We start from the raw sequence: 27,680 nt of genomic DNA, 5'->3' as shown, positions 1-27,680 counted from the left end.
ACATCTACAATACACTACACTATACAATAGGATAGCATTATTTTCAACACAGCAGCACAAGGTACAGTTCTAGAAACATAAAAACGTACTGATGGCAAATACCTCCAAACAGAGCTGGTTGCAAAGATCTCCGAAGAAAACCTTGGACATTTTGAGAAGGGTAATGGCATACTCTGCACTGGTTCCTCAGTTCCAAATTTCTTAAACCTACCCCTGGTAGATCACTATCCCTGTTTTGTCTTTCAGGCGGGTTTTGACAAAATTGTTTTTTAAAAAACATGTTACTGTAAATCGCTACAGTTTTAATTCCTTCCCTTCCCCTGGTTCCCTAGAAGTTAAATCTCAGAAAGCAGGTGCTCACAGGGCACTACATCAGAAAGCTGTCTGGAAATATTTGCCCCTGGTTATAATTTGTAGTCAATAGAATTTGACCAGTTGCTTCCTAAAAGTGCAGCCATGGAATTTTCAAGGTTGTGTTACTATGAGAAGAACTCAGCTGGCCAGAACATTCTTAAAGGACTGAACCGAAATGCCTTAGAGGCCCTCCCTGTGCTGAGGCTGGAAGGATTCCTATCTGCATCATCAAGCAAAATATTGGCTTGTCTGCTCTTCCTACCTTCCAGCTACTATGGAGTGGTCTGAAGCAGGTTTTGGGGAACTGACTGCTTTTAATGAAAGGGCAGCTGCCGTGCTGTTTTTATTGTAATTATTTGCATGTTTTAAACTTACAGTGGTACCTCAGGTTACATACGCTTCAGGTTACACACTCTGCTAACCCAGAAATAGTGCTTCAGGTTAAGAACTTTGCTTCAGGATGAGAACAGAAATTGTGCTCCAGTGTTGTGGCAGCAGCAGGAGGCCCCATTAGCTAAAGTGGTGCTTCAGGTTAAGAACAGTTTCAGGTTAAGAACGGACTTCTGGAACGAATTAAGTACTTAACCCGAGGTACCACTGTATTTTATATATGTATATATAGTAGTTTTAATTCTATCAATGTTTAATTGTTTTTTAATTGTTGTTCTATGTTTTTGCAACGTTTTATATTATCTATAAGCCACCTTGAGTCCAACCAGGGGAAAAGGTGGGGTAGAAATAAATATATTAACAACAAACAGCTGCAGCTTTGCTTATATCAACATTAAAAGCACTGTTAGAAAGGGGGCGGTAATTCTCCAGTATATTTTTCTGCTGTTTTTCTCTTCACCCTCCAACTCTTCCTTACAATTTTAAACTCATATCTGAGATAAAGCGATGCTATTTACGTACATCAAAATTTTATGTTGAATGGGACGAGAATTGAGAATAACACAGTTATTTCCACTGTGTATGTTGTGTGCATTTGAACTCTGTGAGCCCGAAGTACCCACCTATGATGGAGGCTTCCTGCTACATCTCTGCATGACTCACTGCTCCAACCTTTCTCTCCTCCACCTCAGTTAATCTCTGCTGGGAGCAGGTAATTCTGCCCCTTTTCTGCATTGGTTGCTGAAATGTAGTAGAATTGCTTGCCCTCTCCTAGGAGCCTGCTCTGGGCTCCCCCCCCCCCCACAGGTATTAAGAGTATGCTTCGATTTTAATCCAGGGAAAAATTCTCTCTGTTATCAGAAGTTTGGAATGAGTAGAATAGTTGGACTGCAACATAGGTTTGGAAAATATGTGAAACTGTTGGAGTGGAAACATTTAGTTCAGCAAAAGCACAGACACCCTCTTTATATACACTTAACAGTTAGTTTTAGCATCAATTGCAGAAATAAAAAATGGCTGAATTGAAATATTCTGGTCCCAATCCAGCAAATTAGATCCGTCCACTTAACTGATGTAATGCACTGCAATTATATCTGGTTCTCACTGAATTCTGAGGCCACTAATTGCTGCATGCAGCAAAGTTTAACTAGAATGGAGCCACTGCATTAGTTCCTTGGACTTCTCATACAAAAAAATAGCAGCATGGTTCTCCCATCAGTGGGGATAATAAGGATTTAATCTGATGGGATACCTGACAGCAGAGCATATTCAAATCATTAGAGTGGCTCCATTTCAGGGATAAATAGCACCTCCTAGACACAACATCATAATCCTGTTTTTCTAAGCCCCAATTCTTCTGAATCCAAGCAGTTTATGGAAACCAAACAGTATTTCATTAAACTTGCCAAGAATGAGAGCACCGTTTGGGATTGCAAACTATGTTACGTCAGTGCAAATGCATTAAATGATTTTACCATTTACTTTAAAAATGTGAATGCTATATGATGACTAGGTTTCACTGACTGGAAGCTGGGGGCAGACAATACAGTTGTCTGCTTCTAGGCAGGCATTGAATAAAGTTTTAGTTTGCCTCTCTTTATATTATATTGTCTCTATTAATTTGCTTTTAGCCTGCTGCTGCTTTGTGTTCTTTATCTAATTTGTGTCATCTGTACTGAAATGGTAAGCCATTGTGAGTATTTTTGGTAAAGAAAAGAAGAAGTAGAAATTGGACTGCAGAAATAAATTAGCAAAGGACTGATGGTAGCATGTGGATTTCTTTTCCTATATTCCACCTCCATTTCTGGTCACAGAGTTGACAGGTGTTATAATGCTATGGAAACTCTGCTGGAGCAAGACTATGATGCTCGTTTCTAGCTCCTCCGAGAGCACTTTGTCCTATAAGGCGATCCTAAAATGTTACAGAGAAACTAACTCCTGATCTGCTCTCCCACAGTGAGTTAGAATTAGGCAAAAGTGACCCTCTCTCAGCTCTGCTGGTGGTGATGGAGGGGCTTCAACACTCTGGGCTTCCCCAAAGCCTCCATTGCCACTGGCAATGCTAGCCAATGATCCAATGATAAAGATAGATCACTCATGTGAGGTAATCAATCAGTTACGTAATTGGCTGGATCCCTAGATCTAAAACATGGGGCTAAACATACTCTCTAGCAAGAGAGAGACCATATCAGTTAAAAATCACAGAATCATGGGAGTAATGGGTTGTTACACCTTTTAAATATCTTGCTCTAGCCACTTACAGTGCTTCCCATCTCTTCCCCTCTTGCAATGAACAGACCACACCATTTAGAAAGTTAAGATGCTTTACTTGCAAACTTAAAAGGTCAGATTCATATGTTATTCCATGTAGAAGCAAGAAGAACACAGGTAGATATTTGCGGATTCAGAAGATAGTGAAATGGCTACATGACAAATTATTACATTTCTACCACATAAAGAGGTTATCCCCACCCCCCAAAAATGAACCCAGAATGTGCAGCAGCACATATATGTGTCTGTATGTCACTATGCTTTCTGTGACTTCAATTCCTGTGTTAGAACTCATTGGATTAGGCTTTAAATTGTATTTATGGAGAGACAGTCATCCTACATGGTCAAACTCTCAATGCATGGAAAGTACAACCAGTATTGCTTAACCTGTACTTACTTACCACCATTCCTTTTAGTGCCCTGGCAAGCAAATCACAGAACGGGATCTTCTTTGGGCCAGATTTAACAATGACACAGTCCCATCCTCATGCTTCCCAAGATAACTGGGAATGTGATGGTGGTGAGGAAGGCAGGGAGACAGAAGTGCTTAGCCTCCCTCACTTCTCTGTAAATGATGTTTTGGCTGCTTTTTTTGTAGAAAATGGGTGAGTGAGGGAAAGGCTACAGTTCCCCCCAACCCATCTTTTCCCTGAGTCTCCCCTGCAAATCTCCCTGGATTCTGCCCCATATTAGTATTACAAGGAAAACATGATATTGGGAAACCTATTTCCTTCAAAACTTCTCTTTTGGCCCATAAAGCGAGGGTGGGGAATCTCTAGCCCCCAGGCCAAATGTGGCCCTCCAGGCCTTTTTGGCGCTCAGCACCCTTCCCAGGCCACACTACCTGTTCCGCAGGTCACATCCTTCACCAGACCAGACTCCAGGCTCTTCTCAAGTACCTCTTTCTGGCTGGAATCTGCTCCTGAACTCAAATAATAATGCCTCTTTCTTGCCTGGATGGTGGAGAAAGGTGTGTGGAAACTTCTGGCTTTTATGTTTCTGGAATGTGGCCTACGATGGAAAAGTAAGCCACATCTGTTGCGCCGCCTGCTTTTGGCTGTAACCCTGTACTCTCAAAGTTGCCTATTAGGAAATGCGGCCAAGCTGAAAAAGGTCCCCCCCCCCCCAGCTGATTAAAACGTGTTTAATCCTCTTTTGCATTTTTGTATCCCAGAAGAGTGGGGTAATCAAATTAGACCTTGCTTTGTTACTAAAACAGAGCTACTTGCAAGCATTCTTTTCCTGTCCGAGCGCAGATAAAGCTAGGAAAAAAGGGTAGTGAATCAGCCCAGAATTTTGTGATTTGCCATTTTTTAAAGGGTTACAAACTGACAATGTAAGACTGCTTATTTTCTTGTGGTTTTTTATATGGAAGGATTTTTGCAGTGCCTTTTGTGAAAAGGCTGGATTACTAATAAGGCACAGGAAATAGATTTCTCAAGCCTATTATTCACTTGCATTATTTCATGCTATACTGTGTAGTGTTGTCTAGATCACAATGTGCAGATTCCTACACTTAAGAGTGGTTGAACTTTTTTTTTCTTTAACAGAGCTTTCAAGCCATGATGTTTCAAACCTCTGGATTTTGTGTGGTTACTTACATATATATATATATGCCTCTGGGGTCCATGGGGTATTAAGGGAGAGGTAGTAGTCCTGGTGGGGGACACGTGCTGTTCCTTCTGGGGTAGTTTGTCCACCTTTGGTCCCCACCCTGCAGTCGGCTTTCACCTGTGGCTCCTAGAAGCTGTCAGCATGCGACAGCGGTCACAGCCCACAAATGGCTTTGGCTGGCCAACTAAACCAGGTGAGGGTAGCCGATGGGTCTCAAACCCTCGGTGAGTTAGGGACTTCCCCTGTATGTGAAGACACTCCCAGGGGATTGAGCAGATGGGACCAATACTGGGTCCAAGAGTCAAGAAGTTAAGGATTATGTGAATGACTGGCTGCATTTTTTTTCAAATCAATGAGATGTTTAGAAAGGATTTAAATCAGAGGGGTTTTGCTGACAAAGAATCAAAATTTCAGACAGAAATATTGAATAATGATTATAAGATTTTAGCAAAAATGTATAAGATATTATTGGAATGGTGTACGAAGGATGAGGAGGTAAAATCAGTTATGATCCACTGGGCCAAAGACATCTTGCCTCCTTTTCAAAGTGTTAATACAAAAGGAGGATTCTGAACTGAGTCACTAATCTTATTTTCTCTTGGTAAATGAGGCTCCTAAGCATGAAAGGGATATGAAATAGTGAGGCTTATACATCTGCCACTGATTCCAGCTTCATCTGTTTAGTTATAGAAGAAAAAGAGATGGTAGTATCTACCAGCTGCTGGCTTCAGATCTGAAATAAAATCATAGGTGGTTACGGAAATTTTCCAGTGAACAGCATAAGGTAAGTCACAATGCTGAGGCACTGATAAAAAAATTCAATTTTTTTTTAAAATGGCCAATTGGGCTCAGTACTATAACACATACCTCACATGCAAAATATGTCAGGTTTGATTCCAAGCATCTCCAGTTCAAAGGATTATTTTGGGTAGCAGAGCTAGGAAAGACCTTGGGAGAACTGCAGCCAAATGGCACCACCCAGTATAAGGCAGATTCAGAAGTTCTATATTCAGGTGATTCCACATTTTAATTTACCACTTGTAGTTCAGGAGTAGAGAGCATTTTCTATTACTCCTGTGAAAATATGCTCAAATAGGTGTTGAAAGAAGCCAAATATGCATACAGTTGTGCCACAAATTATAGAATAAGTGTATGTTTCAATTCTGGAACCAGTTTTTTTAATTGAAAGGAAACCTACTAAAATACATGAAGATAGATAGATAGATAGATAGATAGATAATACTTTATTCGGCTATAAGCCCACAAGGATGAAGAAATACCAACTATTTACTAAAAAGAGCAGGGTTGTGGGTTCGAGCCCCACACTGGACAAGATTCCTGCATTGCAGGGGGTTGGACTAGATGACCCTCGGGATCCCGTCCTGCTCTGCCATTCCGATTCTATGTATAACAGGAAAACTATCATTTGTTAGGGAAGAAGAAAAAGGACGGAAAATGTTTTTGCTTTTGAATAAATGAATTTGGTAGGCTTAATACCATATATTTAAATGAAAAACTTTTGTGATGTGAGGTTATTGTACATTTGCTGTGACTTCTGTTGTGAGTGAGAAGTTCAGGATTGCCACACTTGCCTGTGCTTGATTTTGTTGAGAAAATCACTTATGGTATTTTGTAATCTGAATTTATTTACAAATATACAAGTTGAGTTTTGATAGAGGCACTCAGTTCAAAAACTCCCTACAGAAAGCTCTACTACCTCATATTTGATCCCCAGAGAGGTGGACACCCCCACAAAATTGCTGCTAGCTTAGACTCCAAAACTCAACTTTCTATTATTGTCCTCCTAACTCAAACTTCTCTTTGTTCCTTTTCCACAACAGATTAATAAATGCATTATTTATTTATTTTTGTTTTTGTTTTGTAGAGTGAAGACACCAGTAACATTATCTAAGTATCGTACCCTACAAAGTGTATGATGCCGCCACGGGACATTGTCATTGTAAATTGCTTATACATTCTGTTGATAACATACCTGCTCCTTTTTGCTATCTTTGTTTGCCTGTTTGTTCTTATCTATGCATCCAACCTTCTCTTTGGCAGCAAGAACACTGACTGAAGACCCACAAAATACAAATGCAAGCCAAAATTTAATGAGTCATATTTGCTGACTTCCTTCCCACAGCACTGAAATGTATCTCTGAATCTTGTGCAGCATCATCATATAGCTTTGAGAGACTGTGACTTGGTGTATACATGGAGCAAAATGGGGTAATAAAGATGACAATACTATTGCATACTGAAGGTAGGAAATGTCATTTTTGAATGTTCCCCCACATAAAAAGCTCCCTGAAAACAAAGCTTTTCACATCTCAAGAGACAAGTTCTAAGCAAGCCACCCCCTGCCATGTCGGTTTCCTGGTTTCAGGGAGATGTTTGGGTTCTTTGGTTGTTTTTTGTGTAGAGGAGTAGCCTTCAGAACTGTGATTCCCACTCCACCTGCCGTCTGAAGGGGTGCAGGACACTCCAAGAAAAATGCCCCTCCGTTCCTCTGTCTTTGTAGACCAGGCATGTCACCTTACTGCTCTGCTGGTGCAGATGAGCTCTTTACTAGCTACCCTCTCTCATTCCCCCAAGTGGTGTTCAAGCCGGGGGTAAGCTTATCAGGCAATTTTTGGATTTAGTAGAGGAACTGTTGATAGAAAAAAATAACTCTGGCATGCAAGTATGTCTTCTGGATGTGTGGCCATGGGTAAATTCTTCCCAAATTTATGGGACAGAGACATGTATAAAAGATGCAAGACTAGGGAAGACTGAATTGGGATTTCTGAGTAACTGCCAAAGTTCTCCCACTGATGGTTAAAATCACAATTCTCCGTGCTTCTCAGAATTCATTCATTTATTTTTAAATTCTACAAAATGACTCAAAAGTAAAAATGGTTCAAGAAGACACAAAAAGACCTTCAACCCAACTAAGCAAGAGGCACAGTACTTCCCCAAGACATATATAAAATAGTATCTAAGTCAAACTCAGAGTAGATCCATTGATATCAGTGGGTCTACTCTGAGCATGAAAGAGTTTGATAACTTTCTAGAAATCTTATGGATGTTTTCTCCTGGGAGAAAATTCCATATGAAAGTCTGAAAAGAGATCATGAAGACAAATTTTGGACAAACTTTTCCTAGTTGAGATGAATATTCTGGATAACATCCAATGTCAAGTGGGCTGACTTCTTCTTTTTCTTCCTTTTCTTCTTCTTCCTCTTCCTTTCCAACCCTGATGGACCCCTCTGTCCACATCTGCTCCAGAAGATCACCAAATCTCTAAAGCAGATTTTTGGGTTATTGGGGATGGGGGCAGTAGGGAGAGGAGAAATCCGTTGCACCAGCTATGTGTGTCCTTCTAGTGGAGTTTTCTGGTCATTCAATGAATCTTTATGCACAGGGTTGGATGTCACAAATGAGATGGGAATGCCTTTGTTCAAGTTTTCCTCCATAACATATAATATTGCTTATCCACTCCTGCCAGTGGCAACCAATGATTTGGAATGGAGGTGGAGAAATGCAGAGGGGATGGTGTTATATGGGGTAAGTGATACCATATGATACAGTGCAGAACGCAACATAGGAATGCTGTTTTCCATACTATCCGTCTCCTGCAACATATATTTCTGTCAGTAGTTTCATTGTAAAAACAGTCTGTTATCTAGAAACATTCTTGTATGGATGTGTTTGTGCACTGAACAATTGTTAAGCAATTCATTTAATTTACTGTTTCCCAAAATTTTGCTCAATTTGTATTTGCTTTTATGAATTGGGCAGCATTATATTATTCTACTGAAACTGACACTGGAATCATTCGATGAATGGTGGGGCTACAAAATTCTTCTATAAATTCTTCTAGAAGCATTATAGCAGTATCAACAACTTTTACTAAGAACTGCAAATGTTCTATTATATTGTCTTCACTGTACATTTGTTATTTCTGCATTAATATTTCCTTTTGGAATCCACCATCCTCTTGCGCATTATAAAGGCTTAGTTTCATAATATCCATATGTCAGGTAAAAAACATATTAATGTTGTTTTCTTTATTACAGTTTTGAAGTTGAAACAAATACTTCTGCAAACCTTTTAGATATATCCAACTCGATAATATTGATCCAAACATCACCGGCTAGTGGTGTTAAATTGTGTGTAATACTGGCCAGAAGGAAAATTTGAATGCACCTCTTCATCAATATATGCTTGCCTGGAAATAAATATATTCAATTAATAAAAGTTCTCATAAAAATGTAAAGTTCATTTTTCATGTGTGCTGCTTACGCTTCAGATAACTGCTATGCAAAGTAAAGTAGTCACCAAAAGCATCAATAGTATCACAGAACGATAACAGGTAATTGTTATTAAGTCTGACATTTTGTAAAAACTTAGCATGCTTATTTTTAAAGATTATGACAGATCACTGAATGTAGAAAATAGCAAGTTCTCTGTGGAATTTCAGTAGGATGAGCATTTTGGACCAAATGCAACCAGTTTGATCAAAACAGAATAACTTTGCCAAACTCTTGAAGATGCCTTGCACAGAGTCAGATCATGGGTCCATCAACCTCAGTGGTGTCTAAAAGGACTGGCAGTCCCTCTCCAGGAGACATACCCAACCCCACCTGAAGATGTTTGGGACTGAACCTAGGACCGTCTACAGGCAGACGTTTCCCCAGAAGGGGGTGTCTCCAGATCAGGGTTTTAAACTGGAAAGACTAGAAACCTGAGCCTAAAGAACAACGAGCGGAAGACACTACTCTATTGATCAGCTAAAAACAAAAACCAGGATCCTAGCCTTTATACCAGGCCTGACCAATGCCTGCTATTTTCTGGTGAGACTGAAGATGGTCATATGTATAGATGATAGCTTACCAGACTATCATCTATGAGGTACGTGGTATAAACACTTCTTACCTTGTCTTCTGTTCCTGGGAGAGCTGTGCATTAAGATTATCTAATGTTCTCCGAAGCTCTCGATTCTGACGCTGCTGATGCCGTTCGAAAAGCACTTCTGCCCTAGCTTCCTGAATGCGCTTTCTGTCCCACTCTGCATTTCTTTGACGTTCTTCTTCTTCCAACCTCTATGTCAAAAAGGAAATGCTTGTTATTTCTTCATAAAAGGTAAAGGGACCCCTGACCATTAGGTCCAGTCATGGCGACTCTGGGGTTGCGGTGCTCATCTCGCTTTACTGGCTGAGGGAGCCGGCGTTTGTCCACAGACAGCTTCCGGGTCATGTGGCCAGCATGACTAAGCCGCTTCTGGCAAGCCAGAGCAGCACATGGAAACGCCGTTTACCTTCCTGTCAGAGCAGTACCTATTTATCTACTTGCACTTTGACGTGCTTTCGAACTGCTAGGTTGGCAGGAGCAGGGACTGAGCAACGGGAGCTCACCCCGTCACGGGGATTTGAACCGCCGACCTTCTGATTGGCAAGTCCTAGACTCTGTGGTTTAACCCACAGCGCCACCCGCGTCCCTATTTCTTCATAGCCAGCAACAATAGCTATTTCTTCATAGCCAGCAACAATTCACACAGCAACAATTCACAAACACCCCCAATCCTAACTAGGGCAATCCTCATACAATCAAAATGGTGTATGTATGTATGTATGTATGTATGTGTGCATGTATGTACGTGTGCAAATGGTGCTGTGCATGCCTTCTATGTTTAAACAGACCACATGCCAGGGTTGGGATAACTAAGACAGTGGCACAGTGGATTTCAAGCCCACAGCTCAGAACTCTGATCAAACTGCTTCCTCTGTCCTCATTGTAGGCAGGAATGGTCTACCCACCCACATAATAATGTGCTGGTCCTCCCACAGTCTTAATTATGCTGGATCTGATGCAGATCAGGGCCACTGCTGGTGAGCTTCCATGACTGAAAACTGCATATAGTTAAACTGAGAGTTGCAAGTTGCCTGCCTCTGGCATATAGGCACAATTATACAGAGCCCAGAATGTGGAAATACATTTAGAGAAATCCATGCAACTGACATTACCAGCTTTACATAAAATATTTGCCAAGTAGCATATGTCTCCACGTAAACATATGAACCCTAATATACTTAATTATTTCTTCTGTAATTATCAAGGAGTAGACATACTGCATGTTTGGTGGGAATGTGCAATGAAATAGGAGTTTTAGTTACAGTTAAGGACAAATGTTAAAAAGACAACTCTATTAGTTCCTGTAATTATTATCTTAGGATATTTGGAAGTGGTAGGATCAGTACAGCAACAGGAAAGAGAACTGTTATTTATAAATAGCTGTACATATTTTAATAGCACAATATAGGGCGGAAAGACACAATTATGAAATAGGAAATTAAGAGTTGGTCAAATTAAATGCATTAGCTTTCTGTCCATCTGGGCACAGTTTGGGCCTCCCCTACTGGTGGTGTTCATCTCTGGTGACCGAGGCTAAGAAGAGAAGGCACTCTAATACACCAAACCTATGGAGGTACAGGAGGTACAGCGAATCTGCTTTCTGTGCCTTGCTAGATCAATGCAGCTGAGATGAGAGGTGTGGGCAGCCTTTTCCCTTCTCCTCCTTGTACCAACATGTACAATTTCAAGGTTCCCACCCATTGACATCAATCATCTGAAGTTTCAGGGCTTACAGAGTTCTTGGTGCTTTGGGGGAACATGTCAGAGGAACAAGGGGATTCAACTCCAAGGCTGTCTGTGGCACACCCAGTCTCCACACACACACACACACACACACACACGTGTGTATCAGGGGCTTGCACAGGGATATATGAACCACTCTGCGGACAAATTACATACATTCCAAAGGCCTCTCAGCCAGACTCTGACCAGCTACAGGACTGCAGCCTGAATTGAGCTGAGCGGATGAAGCATAATTTCATTTTTAAGGTTGTTAAGAAAATAATGAAGTCATTGGCAGGGCTGTCTTAAGCATATCCGGTGCCACAGTGCAAAGCTCTCTCCGGAAGCCCCCCACCCGTTTCCCAGAGTTTTTTAGGGAGGACGGCGCTGCCGGCGGGGCTGGAGGAGGCAGGCAGCGCCAGGGGGGCGGCTCCTCTGGCGGGGATGAGCCAGAGGCTGGACGCGGCGCCTCCCAGCTCAGCTGGACACTTCGTGCTGCGGTGGCCACAGCAGACGGAGGCTCTGGGCACGGTGCTGCTTTGGCGCGGCATGGCAGAGGCGGGCAAGCTGATGCCAGGCGGCGCCGCATCCAGCCTCCTCCTCTTCCCTGGTGCCCCGCGCCACTAGCTTCTATGGTAAGACGCTCCTGGTCATTGGGTTGATGTGGATAGATTATGTAATTGTTTTGTAGTTTTAATCATTACAGAGTAGTGTTAGTAGATTTTCTGAAGGAATAGTAATGATGATCTAAGTTATGGAGTTATATTTTTCTTGATATGTTACACTGTTTTTAAAAAAATAAGTATCCCTGTGAAATCCCAAAATAATTGTGTGGTCAGGGTGGCAATTATGTTAAGTGTGAATTAGTTCTTACAATGAATTCTGGAAAACTGGTGAAAAACAACTAAGTATTTGTGTTTTTAAACATCCTATTTCAAAAGAGGATTCATAAGTTTCTACTGTGGCACAGTGGCAATATGAAAGTGAATACCAGCTTCTCCAGAACTTGTTGCAGCTGAACGTCACGTATTTCTTTCAGCTGATCTTGGTTCATTCCTTTCCATCGGTTAGGAATCACTCGACCGTTACCAAAGGAACTGGCAGCTTGCTGTGGGTTTTCAGAGAGCAGGTCTCCTCTAAGCAGATTTGAAATCTCAGCTATGTTATCTTCGTTTTCTTGCTGCTTTTCAAGTTGTCTTCTTGATGCAATGTCAGCAGCCTTAAAAAAGACATTGTTGTAGGAAAAACTCAGAAAAACAGCAAACCCTATTAATTATTCCAAAAGATTTACCTTGTTAAACCATGCGCAGTTCTTAATGAGTACAGCATGATATTGTTATGCTATCTAATACACTTTACTACAATCCCTTCTCTTCAGCTCACAGGAGAATCAAGACAGAAAGATAAATAAGGAAGACCTAAGAATGGAAACATTAGCAACTGAATTAGACTAAATGAACTGAGGAAAAGGGAGCCAACATAGAACAAAGAAACACAAGAGGATGAGAATCAGAGGTAAGCATCCTGCTGCTGACTGCTTTTACTCAACTGAAAAAAATTAATCTTGCTGTTTTATTGATTTTAGTTATTGTATTTCTGAAGTGCACTGTCAACTGCTTTCTAAAGTTGTGAAAGTAAAGGTAAAGGGACCCCTGACCATTAGGTCCAGTCGTGACCGACTCTGGGGTTGCGGCACTCGTCTCGCTTTATTGGCCGAGGGAGCCAGCGTACAGCTTCCGGGTCATGTGGCCAGCAGGACCAAGCCACTTCTGGCGAACCAGAGCAGCGCACGGAAATGCCATTTACCTTCCCGCCGGAGTGGTACCTATTTATCTACTTGCACTTTGACGTGCTTTCGAACCGCTAGGTTGGCAGGAGCTGGGACTGAGCAACAGGAGCTCACTCTGTCGCAGGGATTTGAACCTTCTGATCGGCAAGTCCTAGGCTCTGTGGTTTAACCCACAGCGCCACCCGCGTCCCTAAAGTTGTGAAAAGTGGTATGCAAATGCTATAAAGAAATAAAACAACAGAAGAAAGAGGAACAAGATGGGAAAGCGGCAAATCAATAAGTCGAAATAAAGGAAGAGAAGTGACAAGGTAAAACTCTCAAAGATTTGAATAGGCCAAAACAGACAAGATTCACTAACTGACAAGAGTTAGCACTAGTCTAACAAGTGGAAACCCCTTCATGGATCACTGCCTTGCCGTGGCGAAGGGGCTTGAAGAACTCAGAGAAGCTATGAACTATGCCGAGCAGGGCACACAAGATGAACAGGTCATAGTGGAGAGTTTTGACCAAACGTGATCCACCTGGAGGAGGAACCGGCAAGCCACTCCAGTATCCTTGCCAAGAAAACTCCATGGACAAAGACAACAGGCATATAAAAGTTATGACGCTGGAAGATGAGCCCCTCAGGTTGGAAGGCGTCCAACATGCTACTGGGGAAGAGCGGAGGGCAAGTACAAGTAGATCCAGAGCTGATGAAGCGGCTGGGCCAAAGCCGAAAGGACGCTCAGTTGCGGATATGCCTGGAAGCGAAAGGAAAGTCCAATGCTGTAAAGAAAAATATTGCATAGGAACCTGGAATGTAAGAACCATGAACCTGGGAAAGTTGGAGGTGGTCAAAAATGAGATGGCAAGAATAAATATTGACATCCTGGGCATCAGTGAACTAAAATGGACGGGAATGGGCGAATTCAGTTCGGATGACCATCACATCTACTACTGTGGGCAAGAAACCCGTAAAAGAAATGGAGTGGCCCTCATAGTCAACAAAAGAGTGGCGAGAGCTGTACTGGGATGCAATCTCAAAAATGATAGAATGATCTCGATACGAATCCAAGGCAGACCTTTTAACATCACAGTAATCCAAGTTTATGCACCAACTACTGGCGCTGAAGAAACTGAAATTGACCAATTCTATGAAGACTTACAACACCTTATAGAAATGACACCAAAGAGGGATGTTCTTCTCATTATAGGGGACTGGAATGCTAAAGTAGGGAATCAAGAGATAAAAGGAACAACTGGCAAGTTTGGCCTTGGAGATCAAAACGAAGCAGGACAAAGGCTAATAGAGTTCTGTCAAGAGAACAAGCTGGTCATCACAAACACGCTTTTCCAACAACACAAGAGACGACTCTACACATGGACATCACCAGATGGGCAACATCGAAATCAGATTGATTATATTCTCTGCAGCCAAAGATGGAGAAGCTCTATACAGTCAGCAAAAACAAGACCTGGAGCTGACTGTGGCTCAGATCATCAGCTTCTTATAGCAAAATTCAAGCTTAAACTGAAGAAAGTAGGAAAAACCACTGGGCCGGTAAGATACAATCTAAGTCAAATCCCTTATGAATACACAGTGGAAGTGAGGAACAGGTTTAAGGATTTAGATTTGGCGGACAGAGTGCCTGAAGAACTATGGATGGAGGCTCGTAACATTGTACAGGAGGCAGCAACGAAAACCATCCCAATGAAAAGGAAATGCAAGAAAGCAAAGTGGCTGTCCAACGAGGCCTTACAAATAGCGGAGGAGAGAATGCTAGCAAAATGCGAGGGAGATAGTGAAAGATACAGGAAATTGAATGCAGATTTCCAAAGAACAGCAAGGAGAGACAAGAAGGCCTTCTTAAATGAGCAATGCAAACAAATAGAGGAAAACAACAGAATGGGAAGAACCAGAGATCTGTTCAAGAAAATTGGAGATATGAAAGGAACATTTCGTACAAAGATTACCATAATAAAAGACAAAAGTGGAAAGGACCTAACAGAAGCAGAAGACATCAAGAAGAGGTGGCAAGAATACACAGAGGAACTATACAAGAAAGAAATGGATGTCTCGTACACCCCAGGTAGTGTGGTTGCTGACCTTGAGCCAGACATCCTGGAAAGTGAAGTCAAATGGGCCTTAGAAAGCACTGCAAATAACAAGGCCAGTGGAAGTGATGGTATTCCAGCTGAACTATTTAAATTTTTAAAAGATAATGCTGTTAAGGTGCTACACTCAATATGCCAGCAAATTTGGAAAACTCAGCAGTGGCCAGAAGATTGGAGAAGATCAGTCTACATCCCAATCCCCAAGAAGGGCAGTGCCAAAGAATGCTCCAACTACCGCACAATTGCACTCATTTCACACGCTAGCAAAGTTATGCTTAAAATTCTACAAGGAAGGCTCAAGCAGTATGTGGATCGAGAACTCCCAGAAGTGCAAGCTGGATTTAGAAGAGGCAGAGGAACCAGAGACCAAATTGCAAACATGCGCTGGATTATGGAGAAAGCTAGAGAGTTCCAGAAAGACATCTACTTCTGCTTCATTGACTATGCAAAAGCCTTTGACTGTGTCGACCACAGCAAACTATGGCAAGTTCTTAAAGAAATGGGAGTGCCTGATCACCTCATCTGTCTCCTGAGAAATCTCTATGTGGGACAAGAAGCTACAGTTAGAACTGGATATGGAACAACTGATTGGTTCAAAATTGGGAAAGGAGTACGACAAGGCTGTATTTTGTCTCCCTGCTTATTTAATTTATATGCAGAATACATCATGCGAAAGGCTGGGCTGGATGAATCCCAAGCTGGAATTAAGATTGCCGGAAGAAATATCAACAACCTCAGATATGCAGATGACACAACCTTGATGGCAGAAAGTGAGGAGGAATTAAAGAACCTTTTAATGAGGGTGAAAGAGGAGAGCGCAAAATATGGTCTGAAGCTCAACATCAAAAAAACGAAGATCATGGCCACTGGTCCCATCACCTCCTGGCAAATAGAAGGGGAAGAAATGGAGGCAGTGAGAGATTTTACTTTCTTGGGCTCCATGATCACTGCAGATGGTGACAGCAGCCACGAAATTAAAAGACGCCTGCTTCTTGGGAGAAGGGCAATGACAGGCCTAGACAGCATCTTGAGAAGTAGAGATGTCACTTTGCCAACAAAGGTCCGTATAGTTAAAGCCATGGTCTTCCCAGTAGTGATGTATGGAAGTGAGAGCTGGACCATCAAGAAGGCTGATCGCCGAAGAATTGATGCTTTTGAATTATGGTGCTGGAGAAGACTCTTGAGAGTCCCATGGACGGCAAGAAGATCAAATGCATCCATTCTTAAGGAAATCAGACCTGAGTGCTCACTGGAAGGACAGATCGTGAAGCTGAGGCTCCAGTACTTTGGCCACCTCATGAGAAGAGAAGACTCCCTGGAGAAGACACTGATGCTGGGAAAGATGGAGGGCACAAGGAGAAGGGGGCGACAGAGGACAAGATGGTTGGATAGTGTTTTCGAGGTTACCAGCATGAGTTTGACCAAACTGCGGGAGGTAGTGGAGGACAGAGGTGCCTGGCGTGCTCTGGTCCATGGGGTCACGAAGAGTCGGACACGACTAAACGACTAAACAACAACAACAAGTGGAAAAACAGAAAGAGAAGAATCAAAACTCACCCACAGCTTAAAAACAAGATAGGAAAGAACCAGATGAAATAAATAAATAAATAAATAAATAAATAAATAAATAAATAAATAAATAAGATGCAGAAGGGCCAACTAAAAGTTTAAGAGACTAAAGTTAAAAAAAATTAAAATCTGCTCATAATTCATTACACCCCACTTTATTTTGGAGGGAACTTCCTAAGCTGAGCCAGAATAAACCAATGATTTAAACATCAAAAGGTCAAGCAAACCATATGTCAGATATCACTGTTGTTGGTTCTTTCTCTTAATCATTCATCATAAAATACGAGCCAATTCTTAAGTCATGCAGGATTCACTTGGAACGGGAGTTTTCCCACAGGCCTGCGGAGGACTTGCCCCCCAACCCCTTAGAAGTCCTGAGTTTTATTCCAGGAGCAAAAGGTTGATCACTTCCAAGGGTGGGGGGAGGGGGGAAAGACAGTGATTTGCACATTTGAAGGAAGTCTTTTTGCAGAAACTGAATGGGGATTGTTTGGTTCTGAAAGGGCCCTGAAAACATTCCATAAGAATAGCCTGTTCCATCGAAAATGTTGGGTGGCCATTTGTCTTGGGATGCTTATTTGAGATTCCTGCATTGCAGAGGGTTGGACGATGACCTTTGGGTCCCTTCCAACTATACAATTCTATGATTCTATGAAACTGTTTTTATGTATGTTTTATTGTCAAATTGCTTTGAGATGTTTTATGGGAACAGATTCATAAATAAAATAAAGTATGTCTCTAGAGGATGTCTAAATATTCTGAAATGTTTTTTCAGTGTCTTATTTGTTACACTATATTACACTGAACTTGGAAAATAATAGTTCATCTTCTTTTCCCTTTTAATACTGATTTACCAGAGCTTTATTAAATTCTGTAGTAGTGATGCAAATGGCTCGTCTTGTTTCTTCATCTATTCTTTGAAGGTTCACAGCCTTTTGATCAAGTTCCATTCTGTGTTGGTCATGGAGAGCATCTAAATTAGTGAAACAGAATTGGACACATGTACACATGTAAATCAGTATAACTGGGCGGGGGGGGGGGGGCGCGGACACCTATTGTCTCATTCTGTTGCTTCTGCCTGTTCCTTGGGCTCAAGTTTCCACGTTCACCTTACACAACCCAACTCATTTGCCCTGCTCTCCTGACAAACCAGTAACTTCTCTAAGCCCTAGATCCAGCTTTCTCCCTCCATTTAATACGCATCACATGGATATGATTCTGCAATCCAATGAATGTCTACTCTTAGGTAAATCCCACTCGTTTCAATGGGACTTATTCCCAGTAAATAGGTACTGAACTGCTCCACTGCTCCAGACTGTGGATTAGGGCTGACAAAACTGAAATGTATTCCAAGCCAAAAAAACCCACAAAAAGGCAACAAAACTAGTATGTCAGGGAGAAGTGTGCTAAACAAAAATATGTAGGAATGCTTCTGTCTGGCATGCAGCTGAACAACTTGATGACTGTTTGGCCAGCTACCTGAGATATAACTTTCAAAACAAATTCAAAAATCTAGGTTAATTTATTACCAGCATATTTTTTATCTGCCAGTGCGTTCTCCCGATCTTTTTGTTGTTCCAAAAGCCATTCCCTTGTTTGCTCCTTCTGGAATTTCCACCTATTCTCACTGTTCAAATCTTCTCCCATAAACTTCTGCAAGCCAGATATGGTACATCGAGGGTCACTGTCTGCGAGACGAGCTGGGGTATCTTTCTTTAGGGCTTGTGGGTCAGACAAATCAAATTCACGCCGTGTTTCTGGCCGCTGATAAGTTTGGCGAAATTCATTGACAGCTTTGTTTAGAATTTGAGAGTCTCTTTTCTGTCGTTCATCTAAGATGCAGAGGATTTTGTCATTTTGTTTCATTTCAGCAGCTGGATTAAAAAAAGGGAAAAAGTCTCATTCACAACCAGATGAAACATATACTCTTTTTAACTATTTATCAATAAAAGAATTACAAACTTCTTGACCAGCATCCAAAGACTTGTATGTGCACATTTCTGACGGTTCCATGTAGGGTTATGCCAGCTGTTAGGAGGGTGAGGCAGCTTGCTTCAGATAGTCAATTTCAGACTGCAAATGCTCTAACATTTTTACCACCATGCAGATAAGTGAGAGGTGCCTTTTGGCACCATATGTCTTTGAGCTGTCTCCAAACTTTTTCTTTATTAAATGTATATCTCACCCTCCTCCCAAAGGAGCCAGGGTGCCCGTTGTATGCCTGCAGCCTGGCTTCCAGCTACCATTCTTCACACTTCTGTACCACAGGCTGATGCTCTGAAGCACATGCCACCCCCGGTTGGGGGGGGGGCGCTTCTTTTTCAGTGGCACTGCATGCACTGCAGCAGTAGGAAAAGAAGCCTCAGAATCCTCAGTATTTTTGAGTTCCCCATGTGGTCAACTGGATCACTCCTTATTTTAAAAAATGCTAAAGAACCATTCTTTTTATTGAACCAACTTGTTTTGGTGTAGAAATATGCAAATGTTTGAGCAACAGAGAAAAGTGGGGGCATGAAAAGAGTAAGGATGCAATTCTAATCATGTCTACTCAGGTAAGTGGAGTTATCAGGTAATCTGCCATCCTTCTACTCCAAAATGCCTTGCTGCCTTGGCTGATTTTCAACCTGTGAAGTTCAAAATGCACACATGGATATGTAAATACCTGGTCCACAATAGGGGTGGGGCCAGCTAGGACTGGGGAAACAGCAGGCAGGCAGAAGAAAGGCTAAGTATCCCTTCTGAAGCTCCTCTTCTTTCCTTTTTCTAACGGTCACTAGAATTCTATTACACATATTTGTAGTATTTTGAGTTGGGGGAATCTTCTAATCCCTGGATCCAGCAAATGTTAAAATATAACACTTTATAGGCACTATAACAGAAGTATAGTGTCCAGATCAAGGAAAGTCGTAGTACAGCTCTATTCTGCCTTGGTCAGCCCCCACCTGGAAGATTGTGTCCCGTTCTGGGCACCACAATTTAAGAAAGATGTTGACAAGCTGGAAAGTGTGCAGAGGAGGGTGACCAAGTTGATCAAGGAACTGGAAACCAAGTCTTATGAAGAATAGTTGAATGTATGTTTAGCCTGGAAAAGAGGAGACTGAGGGGAGATATGATAGCCATCCTCAAATATCTCAAGGGCTTTCACGTGGAAGAGGGAGCAAGCTTGTTTTCTCCTGCTCCAGAGTGTAGGACTCAGTCCAATGGCTTCAAGTTACAAGAAAGGAGATTGCGACTAAACATCAGAAGGTTGGTTGAAGCAGAGCTTGGATGGCCATCTGTCACAGATACTTTAGTTGAGATTTCTGCATTGCAGGGGGTTGGACTAGATGACCATAGGGTAACTTCCAACTTTACAATTCTATTATTCTATGATAAGCAATGATTCAAATTCCTGGCGAAGTGATAGCCTAGGCAATGGGCCATTAAGTGAACAAACAAATGGGTGGGCCACCATCCCTCAACTGGGTGTTAGTTAGAAAGACTAAAGGCCAGATGGAAGTGATCTGAGCTAGAAGCTAGAAGTGGGAAGCAACAGGCTCGGAAACCAGAGAGTCAGAGTGATGTTTCCGTTTGAATCCAAGGCTGCAGCTATGAGGTGTCCATGCTGTGACGCCCTCTGTCGTAGGCTCAGGTTGTATATATGTGTAAATAAACCATATATCGTAAAGGCACCTCAGCCCCTGCTGTACCTTAGTCCAAAGGAAACACCGCCCCTGTAATCTTGCACCACTCGGATATTGCGGTGGCCTGCAACAGTAAGCAGGCTCTAATTTGCATTGGTGCTACATTGGGTATATCTCTACTACAAATTTATAACGGATTTACGCCAGTGTAATTTTGATGCCTTCCCAAAGAATCATGGAATGGGAGTTTGGTCAGTATTCTCACACAACCACAGTTCCCATAATTCCCTGGGGAAAGAAATAACAATTAGACTTGTTTAAGTTTGTGGTGAACGTATGCCTTTCTGTTGCAACTCCTACTGGCTGGAAACACACCTAGTTTGTACCTCTTCCATGTACCTGAGATTAAGTCCCACTTAATGGTCCCACTTGCTTCCAAGTAGACATAGAACCATAGAATTGTAGAGTTGGAAGGGACACCAAGGGTCATCTAGTCCAACCCCCTCCAATGCACGAATCCTGCCCACAGCTAGCCCTGGGTGGAGGGGTATAGGATTGTGCTGTTAATCTTATATAACGTTGGCAATTCATGACTTCCATCTTCACAGCAGAAGAGTCATAGAAAATGCAAGGTGTTATTTAAGAAGAAAATAGTAAGAGAACAAATTTTGATAGTTGTTTGATAAATTACTGATTTAAAACTATTAACAAATATACCAATGCTGTCCTCATATGCCCTCTGAGTTGCTTCTTGGATCTTTCTGTCTTTGATTTGAGCATCCAAAGCTTCCGTGTCAACCTGTAGTTAAAAAAAAGCCCACCACAAAACTGGTTCAAATGTATAAATTATAAAGAAAGTACTGTATTACCAAAACTATGCAGGGCTAACTTCAATACAGAAACTGCTATTCAAAATAAAGCATTTAGAAATGAACTAGTGATCAGATTATCCATGTAACTGCTCCAAGACTAATCCTTTCCTAGTATAGGATGTCATTGTAAGTTCTCTATACGGGAGTAAAAAGGGCATTAATATATTTTGCAAACTCAAGACACTAGCTTGAAAATAAAGACTTGTGTTCATCTGATTATGTATCCAACTTTAAGCACACATTCTGGAAAACAAGGAAAACATGTACATTTCCACTGAGAACCAGTGTGTTACTGAATGCTGGAATGGGATAAGGGAGACCTGTGCTCAATCCCCTACTGAGTGGCTTGGGTTCATACTGAGAGTACAACTGTGTTCACTGTGAGCACCCTACATAACAAACAAACAATATACAGTGGTACCTCGGGTTAAGTACTTAATTCATTCCGTAGGTCTGTACTTAACTGGAAACTGTTAAGCACCACTTTAGCTAATGGGGCCTCCTGCTGCCGCTGCGCTGCCGGAGCACGATTTCTGTTCTCATCCTGAAGCAAAGTTCTTAACCTGAGGTACTATTTCTGGGTTAGTGGAGTCTGTAACCTGAAGCGTATGTAACCTGAAGCTTAGTAACCCAAGGTACCACTGTATTAGTAAGAGATTTCTGTCCTTAAACACATTATTTACTTGCCTTTAGGATTGTCTATCCAAGCATTGCTCTCAAATGTCTAAACATGACTCTACATAGATTTTTAAGAGCATGCCACAAACACTTGACATACTTGCTTTGGGAACTACAGTATTACTCTGTTATCAGAGTAAAGCATGGCATTTTCTTTAACCATGAAGTTCACTGAGAGGACTTTTGTCTAATCGCCATTGCTCAGGTAGTGACCAAGCTTTTGTAAATTCAATGTCTTCATTGCATTTGTAGATATGATAAATGAGCAGTAATTAACAAAAGATTACAAATGAAAATAAAGGTAAATATAAATAAAATTGGGAGAAATAAATAGCAGTCTTAGTAGTAGCTGGTGATGTGAGTTATACAATATCAGAAAGAAAATATCCTAATAATTCAAGGAATGTCTATGTTTTTAAAATTATTTTCCACAGCGTTTTCCAAATATTTCTGTGGATTATTCATAACATTTGCAATAGGGAGTTTGCAAGAAGAGTTGCAAGTCATCTGAAAAAGTTTTATGCTGCTCATTGGGACATTGCGGTACCATTTATTTCATGACTGTATTGATCAGGCTACAAGAACCAACATTCTCAGTAAAATCAATTTTGACATTCCAATTTCAGAAATTTACAGACAGGATACGTACTTAAATCAACACTTTGGTCTAGATGTCCTAAAAAGAAGCATTGCCCCTTCCCAGGAGTCACTCTGCCCATTGCTAGAGGCACTCTGCCTACAGTACCAGAATTATTATTATTATTATTATTATTGCTATTATTTATTCCCCCAGAAACTCCACACCCCTCTCCTGCACGCTTACCCCGATGGTCCTGACCCTGGCGTCGAACACCCGGCTTTGCCTCTGCAGCTCCCGGTAGCGCCTCCGCTGGAGGGAAGCGTCCTCGGCCAGGTCTTGGCGGTAGTCCAGCTTCTGCGCCATTGGGGGAGGAAGGAGGCGCGTCTAAAAACCTGCAAATGGCAAAGCAACAATTTCCACTTATATGTTTGCGCGTGTGATTGTGTGTGTGTGTGTGTGTGTGTAATATATATATAGATATATATATATATATAATATTATATATATATTATATTATTATATTATATTTTATTATAATAATATTATATATTATTATATTATATTATTATATTATATATATATATATATATATATATGCTTTCGTAGATTTTCACGGGTATAGGTATGCAGGTTTTGGTGTCCTCGGGTGTCTATATATATTCCTTCTTCCCCCCTGACAGATATAATAGCAAAAGCTAAAAACATAGGGTGTGGGAAACACTCGTTAAAAAAAGCATTGAACATTAATCAAATTAAAGCTATATGCATATAAATATATATGAGATGATCTGCTGGAGTTACATCCAAAGCAGCTCCCCCCCCCCCCGCCCACCTCGCCTTCTCTCCTCCTGGGGATGCGAAGGAGGATGTCAACAACGCTCGGTTGCCAAGGGAAACAGGCCGCGCCCCCAGCCAGGTTCTCTTCCGCTCCAAGGGCCGCCTTGCCCCATAAGCCACGCCTCCCTCTTGGCTCCGCCCACCCCGTCTCCCCATCGCGCTTCCTCTCGCGCCTTCACACTGTGAAGAACACGCCGCCCTCTTCCTTACTGGTACTTCCGGTGAATCCCCCCCCCACCAAAACACGGGGCGGGATTTCACCATAGACGCGCGAAGGCTAGAGCGACGCTGTGCTCCTCCCGATGTCGGAGTCGAGCGGGCTTCGAGTTTCTTACGTGACTTTTTAAGGCTTTGCAGGGTCAGTTACACGTGTGTCTCGGATGCAAGCGGCGCGCTGCTCCTCCTGCCCACGGGGGGGGGGCTCGCCTTCTCCCCCATGGAGGGGTCAGAGGCTGGACTCGCTTCGGCCAAAGGGAACATAAAACATAATGAAATACTGTTTCAACGCATTAGATGAAGTGTTTGTTTTTTAAAACCTGCATCTCCGCACTTTATACCACAGTAGACAAAGTATTTTTTTATAAGATATTTATTAGGATTTTTTTTGAAATATTACAATAAAGAATGAAAAAAAAAATCAAAATAAAAATGGTTAAAAACACTCGTTTCCCATTGCTTATTTTTCTTTAGCTTGTTTCCCGGACCTCCTCATACCTCCCTTTTTTTGTATTCCAGTTCAGTTTGTTGGTTCAGCAAATCCTTACCCTATTTATCCTAATCTTTAGTCTTAAAATAATAACCTTAGGTTTTTACCTCATAACAACCCCTTTTTCATATTCCCTTAGAGCATTACAGCTAGAAACCACTTAATTTCTATCCAACATCATTCTAACATTAATTTTACAATATAGACAAAGTATTTTTAAAGTAAAATTAAAGGTTACTCTTCAAGTACAACCTAATATTTAGTCGGGTAGAATTCCAGGGTTCATTTAATATATTTAGTGCATGTATTATGGTGCATAACTGATTTGTGTTTATAGTGTACATTGATTTACCGCTTGTAATAACGAGAAGATTGTAGCGCGTAACTGATTTATGTACTTTGTTATTTGCGCCATTGAATTGCATGGAGCAATTTAATCAATAAACGCTAAATAAGTTCGCAGCTAAATGGAAAATTTCTTCGTGGCTGTTGCGTCTGCCCAGCCGCCCTCCGGAGTCCAGCACCGGCCGCACCTTCGCGGCTCTCGCGACGGCCCTCGGGCGGCGCAACTTCAGCGCCCGCGCTACTCGGAAGCGGAAACACCGCCCCCGGCGTCTGCGCGCGCAGCCCTCAAAACAACCCGGAGCCGTTAAACTGGGGGCGGGGCTTCCGTTCCGATTTCGGCGAAGCCCGTCGAACTGCCCCGCCCCTCTCTCGGGACTCTCGCGAGATTTTGTTCCCTTATGAAGAGCGGGGCGAGAGCAGGCCGGTGTGAGAAGAGACGCTCTAGGAAGAGACGATAGAGAGGGGTCTCTGAGGCGGCATCCGGGCGAGAAGGTGGTCTTCTTCTCCCCGCTTCTCCCGTTCAAAATCCTTGGGCGAGGAGACCCTTCGGGACTCCCTCAGCTCTGTGCTTGTTTGCGTTGTATGATTTTTTTATCGTGGTTTTTCTTTAAAAAAATAAGGAGACTTATTTTCTTTTTGAACTCCCCGTTTGAATATGTTTAGCGCCACCTGGAGCTTATATTATATTATTACACATATAATATGAACATGAGGGTGTGGGGAAAGCAGGTTACGTTATATCCACCTGTATTTAAAAAGCACACACGCATCACTGTAAATATATACAGTATATATATGTGTGTGTGTGTGCATATCTATATTTCTATCTACACACACACACACAGTCTTGAGATTCCTGCATTGCAGTGGTTGGACTAAATGACCCTCGAGGTCCCGCCCAACTCTACAGTTTTACTTAATTTTACTTGTACTGTATATAGTAATGTATGGCATCTATATATAGTAATATATAGCAACTATTTTATTAACTATGTTGGTAATTTAAATATCGGGTGCTGAATACTGTATTGTCACTGACTTGTTAAAAATATGACTTAGGCTGCAGCCCCTGCTCACCTGGGTTCAAAGGATTTAACTTCTGGGTAGGCATGGTTAGGGTGGTGCTGCAAGAAACGTTTTAAAGCGGGAATTAGACAAATTCATGGAGGATACAATGGCAGCTACAGTGGAATTTGTGGAGGGCTGTGTTGAGCGCCAGTTTAGTAGGGTCAGATTGGCTGGAGAGGGCAGTTGCCTTCATTATTATTTATTAAATTTGTGCCTTTAAGCTGTGCTTACATTAAGGGGAATATGGGAACATGGAGAATATATATCGATGGCAGTTTATATTATTATTATTATTACCGTATTTATTAAATTAATGCATAGCTACTGGCCTGCCTGTTCCAGCAATGTTCTTATATGTTACTAATATTATGTGTAATACAGTGGAAGGTCTCCATTTAATGGGATTAATGATTTATGGTATAATCCTAACTACATCTCTTCAGAAATATATCCTGTTGAATTCAGTGGCACGTTCTCCCAAGTGAGCAGTGTTAGCTTGCAGCCCTGGTAATTATCCATATCATTTCTTTTTTTAAAAAAAGATATTTATTAAGGTTTTCCACAATACATTAAAAAAAATTAAAAAAGGAAAAAAAAGTTAAAAACACATAAAGTTTACAGTCCTTATTTTCAATGACATATTTCCCTGACTTCCCCACACCTCCCCTTCTTGTATTCCAGTTCAATTTGTTTGTTCAACAAGTTCTTGTCCCCTAATTTTTAACCTTATTATTTTTAATTCATTTTAGTTAGCCAATTTTAATTTATGAACCTCAATATTTATACGTCAGTGTTCATTCTTAAAACCCTTTTCTAAGTTCGACCCAGATTCACTTCCACGAATTCCCCCAATTTTTATACTAATAACCTAATAAAAAGAAGCAAAATATAATTGTACACCCTTTGGATTCCCAAAAACCCCACCCCCTCCCTTTCCCGGTTTCGATCCCAGCGAATGTCCATCGGTCTATCTGATATCAGCCTGGAGACCTCACATCCGAGGCTATTAATTCTCTTACAATTCCTCTCTGCCGGTTTTTTTGATAGTCCTTTATATTAGACACCAAGTCTCGGAGAAGCTCTGTCCCAATAGGGTCCATGTTTCTTCCAGCCCAGACCTCCATATTCAAAATTGGAGCCCAAATCTTGTTTCTTACTCCTTTTAAGTCCAAATGTCCCAAAAGCTCCAACTTCCACCTTGATCCGATTTGTAATCCATCGGTCTTCAGATCTCCCCATAAGGAGATCTCTCCATTCTTTGTTCTCCCGTTCAGCCCAGATTTTCATCATCCAGTTCTTGTTTTCCTTTATATCCATCTTGACAGGCCTCTGGCTCACCTTTGTCATCTGCAGCATATCCATATCATTTCTACTGAGCAACACTCATATTCAAAGGGTTGCAGTGTTTGATTGTTACTTAAAGTGTTTATTAACTATTGAGGGGAAATTTTCTATGTATTTTTCTTTCAAAAATAATTTTCTCTCCTCCCTGTAATCCATAGATGGGATACTTGCAGCTTTTGATGGTGGAAAATTTCAAATCATGGCAAGGGAAACAATGCATAGGACCGTTCAAGAAATTCACATGTGTCATTGGTCCCAATGGTTCAGGTAACACATGAACAATTCAGACAGACTTCTGTCCTGTTATCTCCACACTGTTGCTAGAGTTTTTCTTTATCCTGTGTATTATTTGTTGTCTGTGATGTACCAAGCAAGATTTATTGTATGCTACTTTGAATGCTAAAAGGTGGCTCACAAATGGTTTTAATGAAATACATTTTTAAAAATTGATTGGGTGGAATGTAGTTCTACCTACCCAAATTGATTAATCTATATTAATATAACCCATTGTAAACTAAACTGAATAAACTAGCCCTCTAGGGAAAGTTTGCTGAAGGTTTCTCAGTTTGTGAGACAATGGCTGTTACTCAAATATCAAGCTTTGAGAAGCCTTTAGCCCCCACCAATAATGCCTTTGAGGATCTTTCCATTCTTACCCCAATATAGAATTCTTCATATCCAGTATGATATACCTGCTAAATCTGTAGGTGGCATATGCATTGCTGAGGTTGCAATGTTTAATCTGAGTTCTTCCGAGGTATCCTCTGTGCTTTTCTCCCTTTTTTCACTGGAACTACAGTACTCTGTGACCCTTACTTTCCTCCCCATATGCTATGCTTAAATTCTGTTTTAAGCATAAACAAGCTGTCTTATATACTTAAATTCATATTAAAACTAGAAAGTAAAATACAAGCTTATTCAACCTTAATTA

At 41.4% G+C, this 27,680-nt stretch overlaps 2 protein-coding genes across 16 annotated transcripts in view; one reads left to right on the top strand and one right to left on the bottom strand.

Moving 5' to 3' along the window:
- Positions 1–7,195: 7,195 nt before the first annotated feature.
- On the bottom strand, positions 7,196–23,903 carry RIBC2 (RIB43A domain with coiled-coils 2). 5 transcript variants are annotated; one of them, XM_028728645.2, is made up of 8 exons: positions 23,282–23,571; positions 22,693–22,841; positions 18,226–18,570; positions 17,551–17,669; positions 12,236–12,463; positions 9,547–9,713; positions 8,719–8,839; positions 7,196–7,279 (listed from the first exon to the last, which is right to left on the bottom strand). In XM_028728645.2, exons 1-7 carry the CDS (start codon positions 23,548–23,550, stop codon positions 8,758–8,760), a joined length of 1,359 nt encoding a protein of 452 aa, XP_028584478.2. In that variant the 5' UTR covers positions 23,551–23,571; the 3' UTR covers positions 7,196–7,279; positions 8,719–8,757. The 5 variants fall into 5 exon arrangements, with proteins under 5 accessions (XP_028584478.2, XP_028584481.2, XP_028584477.2 ...); XM_028728648.2 differs by lacking the exons at positions 7,196–7,279; positions 23,282–23,571 and adding exons at positions 21,037–21,118; positions 23,622–23,903 and having other exon boundaries at positions 7,469–8,839; XM_028728644.2 differs by lacking the exon at positions 7,196–7,279 and adding an exon at positions 7,469–8,109.
- Positions 23,904–24,652: 749 nt separating this feature from the next.
- Positions 24,653–27,680, top strand: part of SMC1B (structural maintenance of chromosomes 1B) — a 45,955-nt gene continuing 42,927 nt past the window's right edge. For 5 of the 11 annotated variants that reach the window (XM_077930792.1, XM_077930789.1, XM_077930796.1 and 2 more), the window contains exons 1-2: positions 24,653–24,829; positions 26,908–27,016. In XM_077930792.1, coding sequence (XP_077786918.1) covers positions 26,908–27,016 — 109 coding nt within the window. In that variant the 5' untranslated portion in view covers positions 24,653–24,829. Of the gene's footprint in view, positions 24,918–25,740; positions 25,913–26,907; positions 27,017–27,680 lie in introns of those variants that run through there. The other 6 variants (XM_077930793.1, XM_077930791.1, XM_077930790.1 and 3 more) reach the window with 3 other exon arrangements.

This window comes from Podarcis muralis, chromosome 6, assembly GCF_964188315.1.
Source record: "Podarcis muralis chromosome 6, rPodMur119.hap1.1, whole genome shotgun sequence".
NCBI lineage: Eukaryota > Metazoa > Chordata > Lepidosauria > Squamata > Lacertidae > Podarcis > Podarcis muralis.
This window is presented reverse-complemented; position numbering and strand designations above follow the sequence as displayed.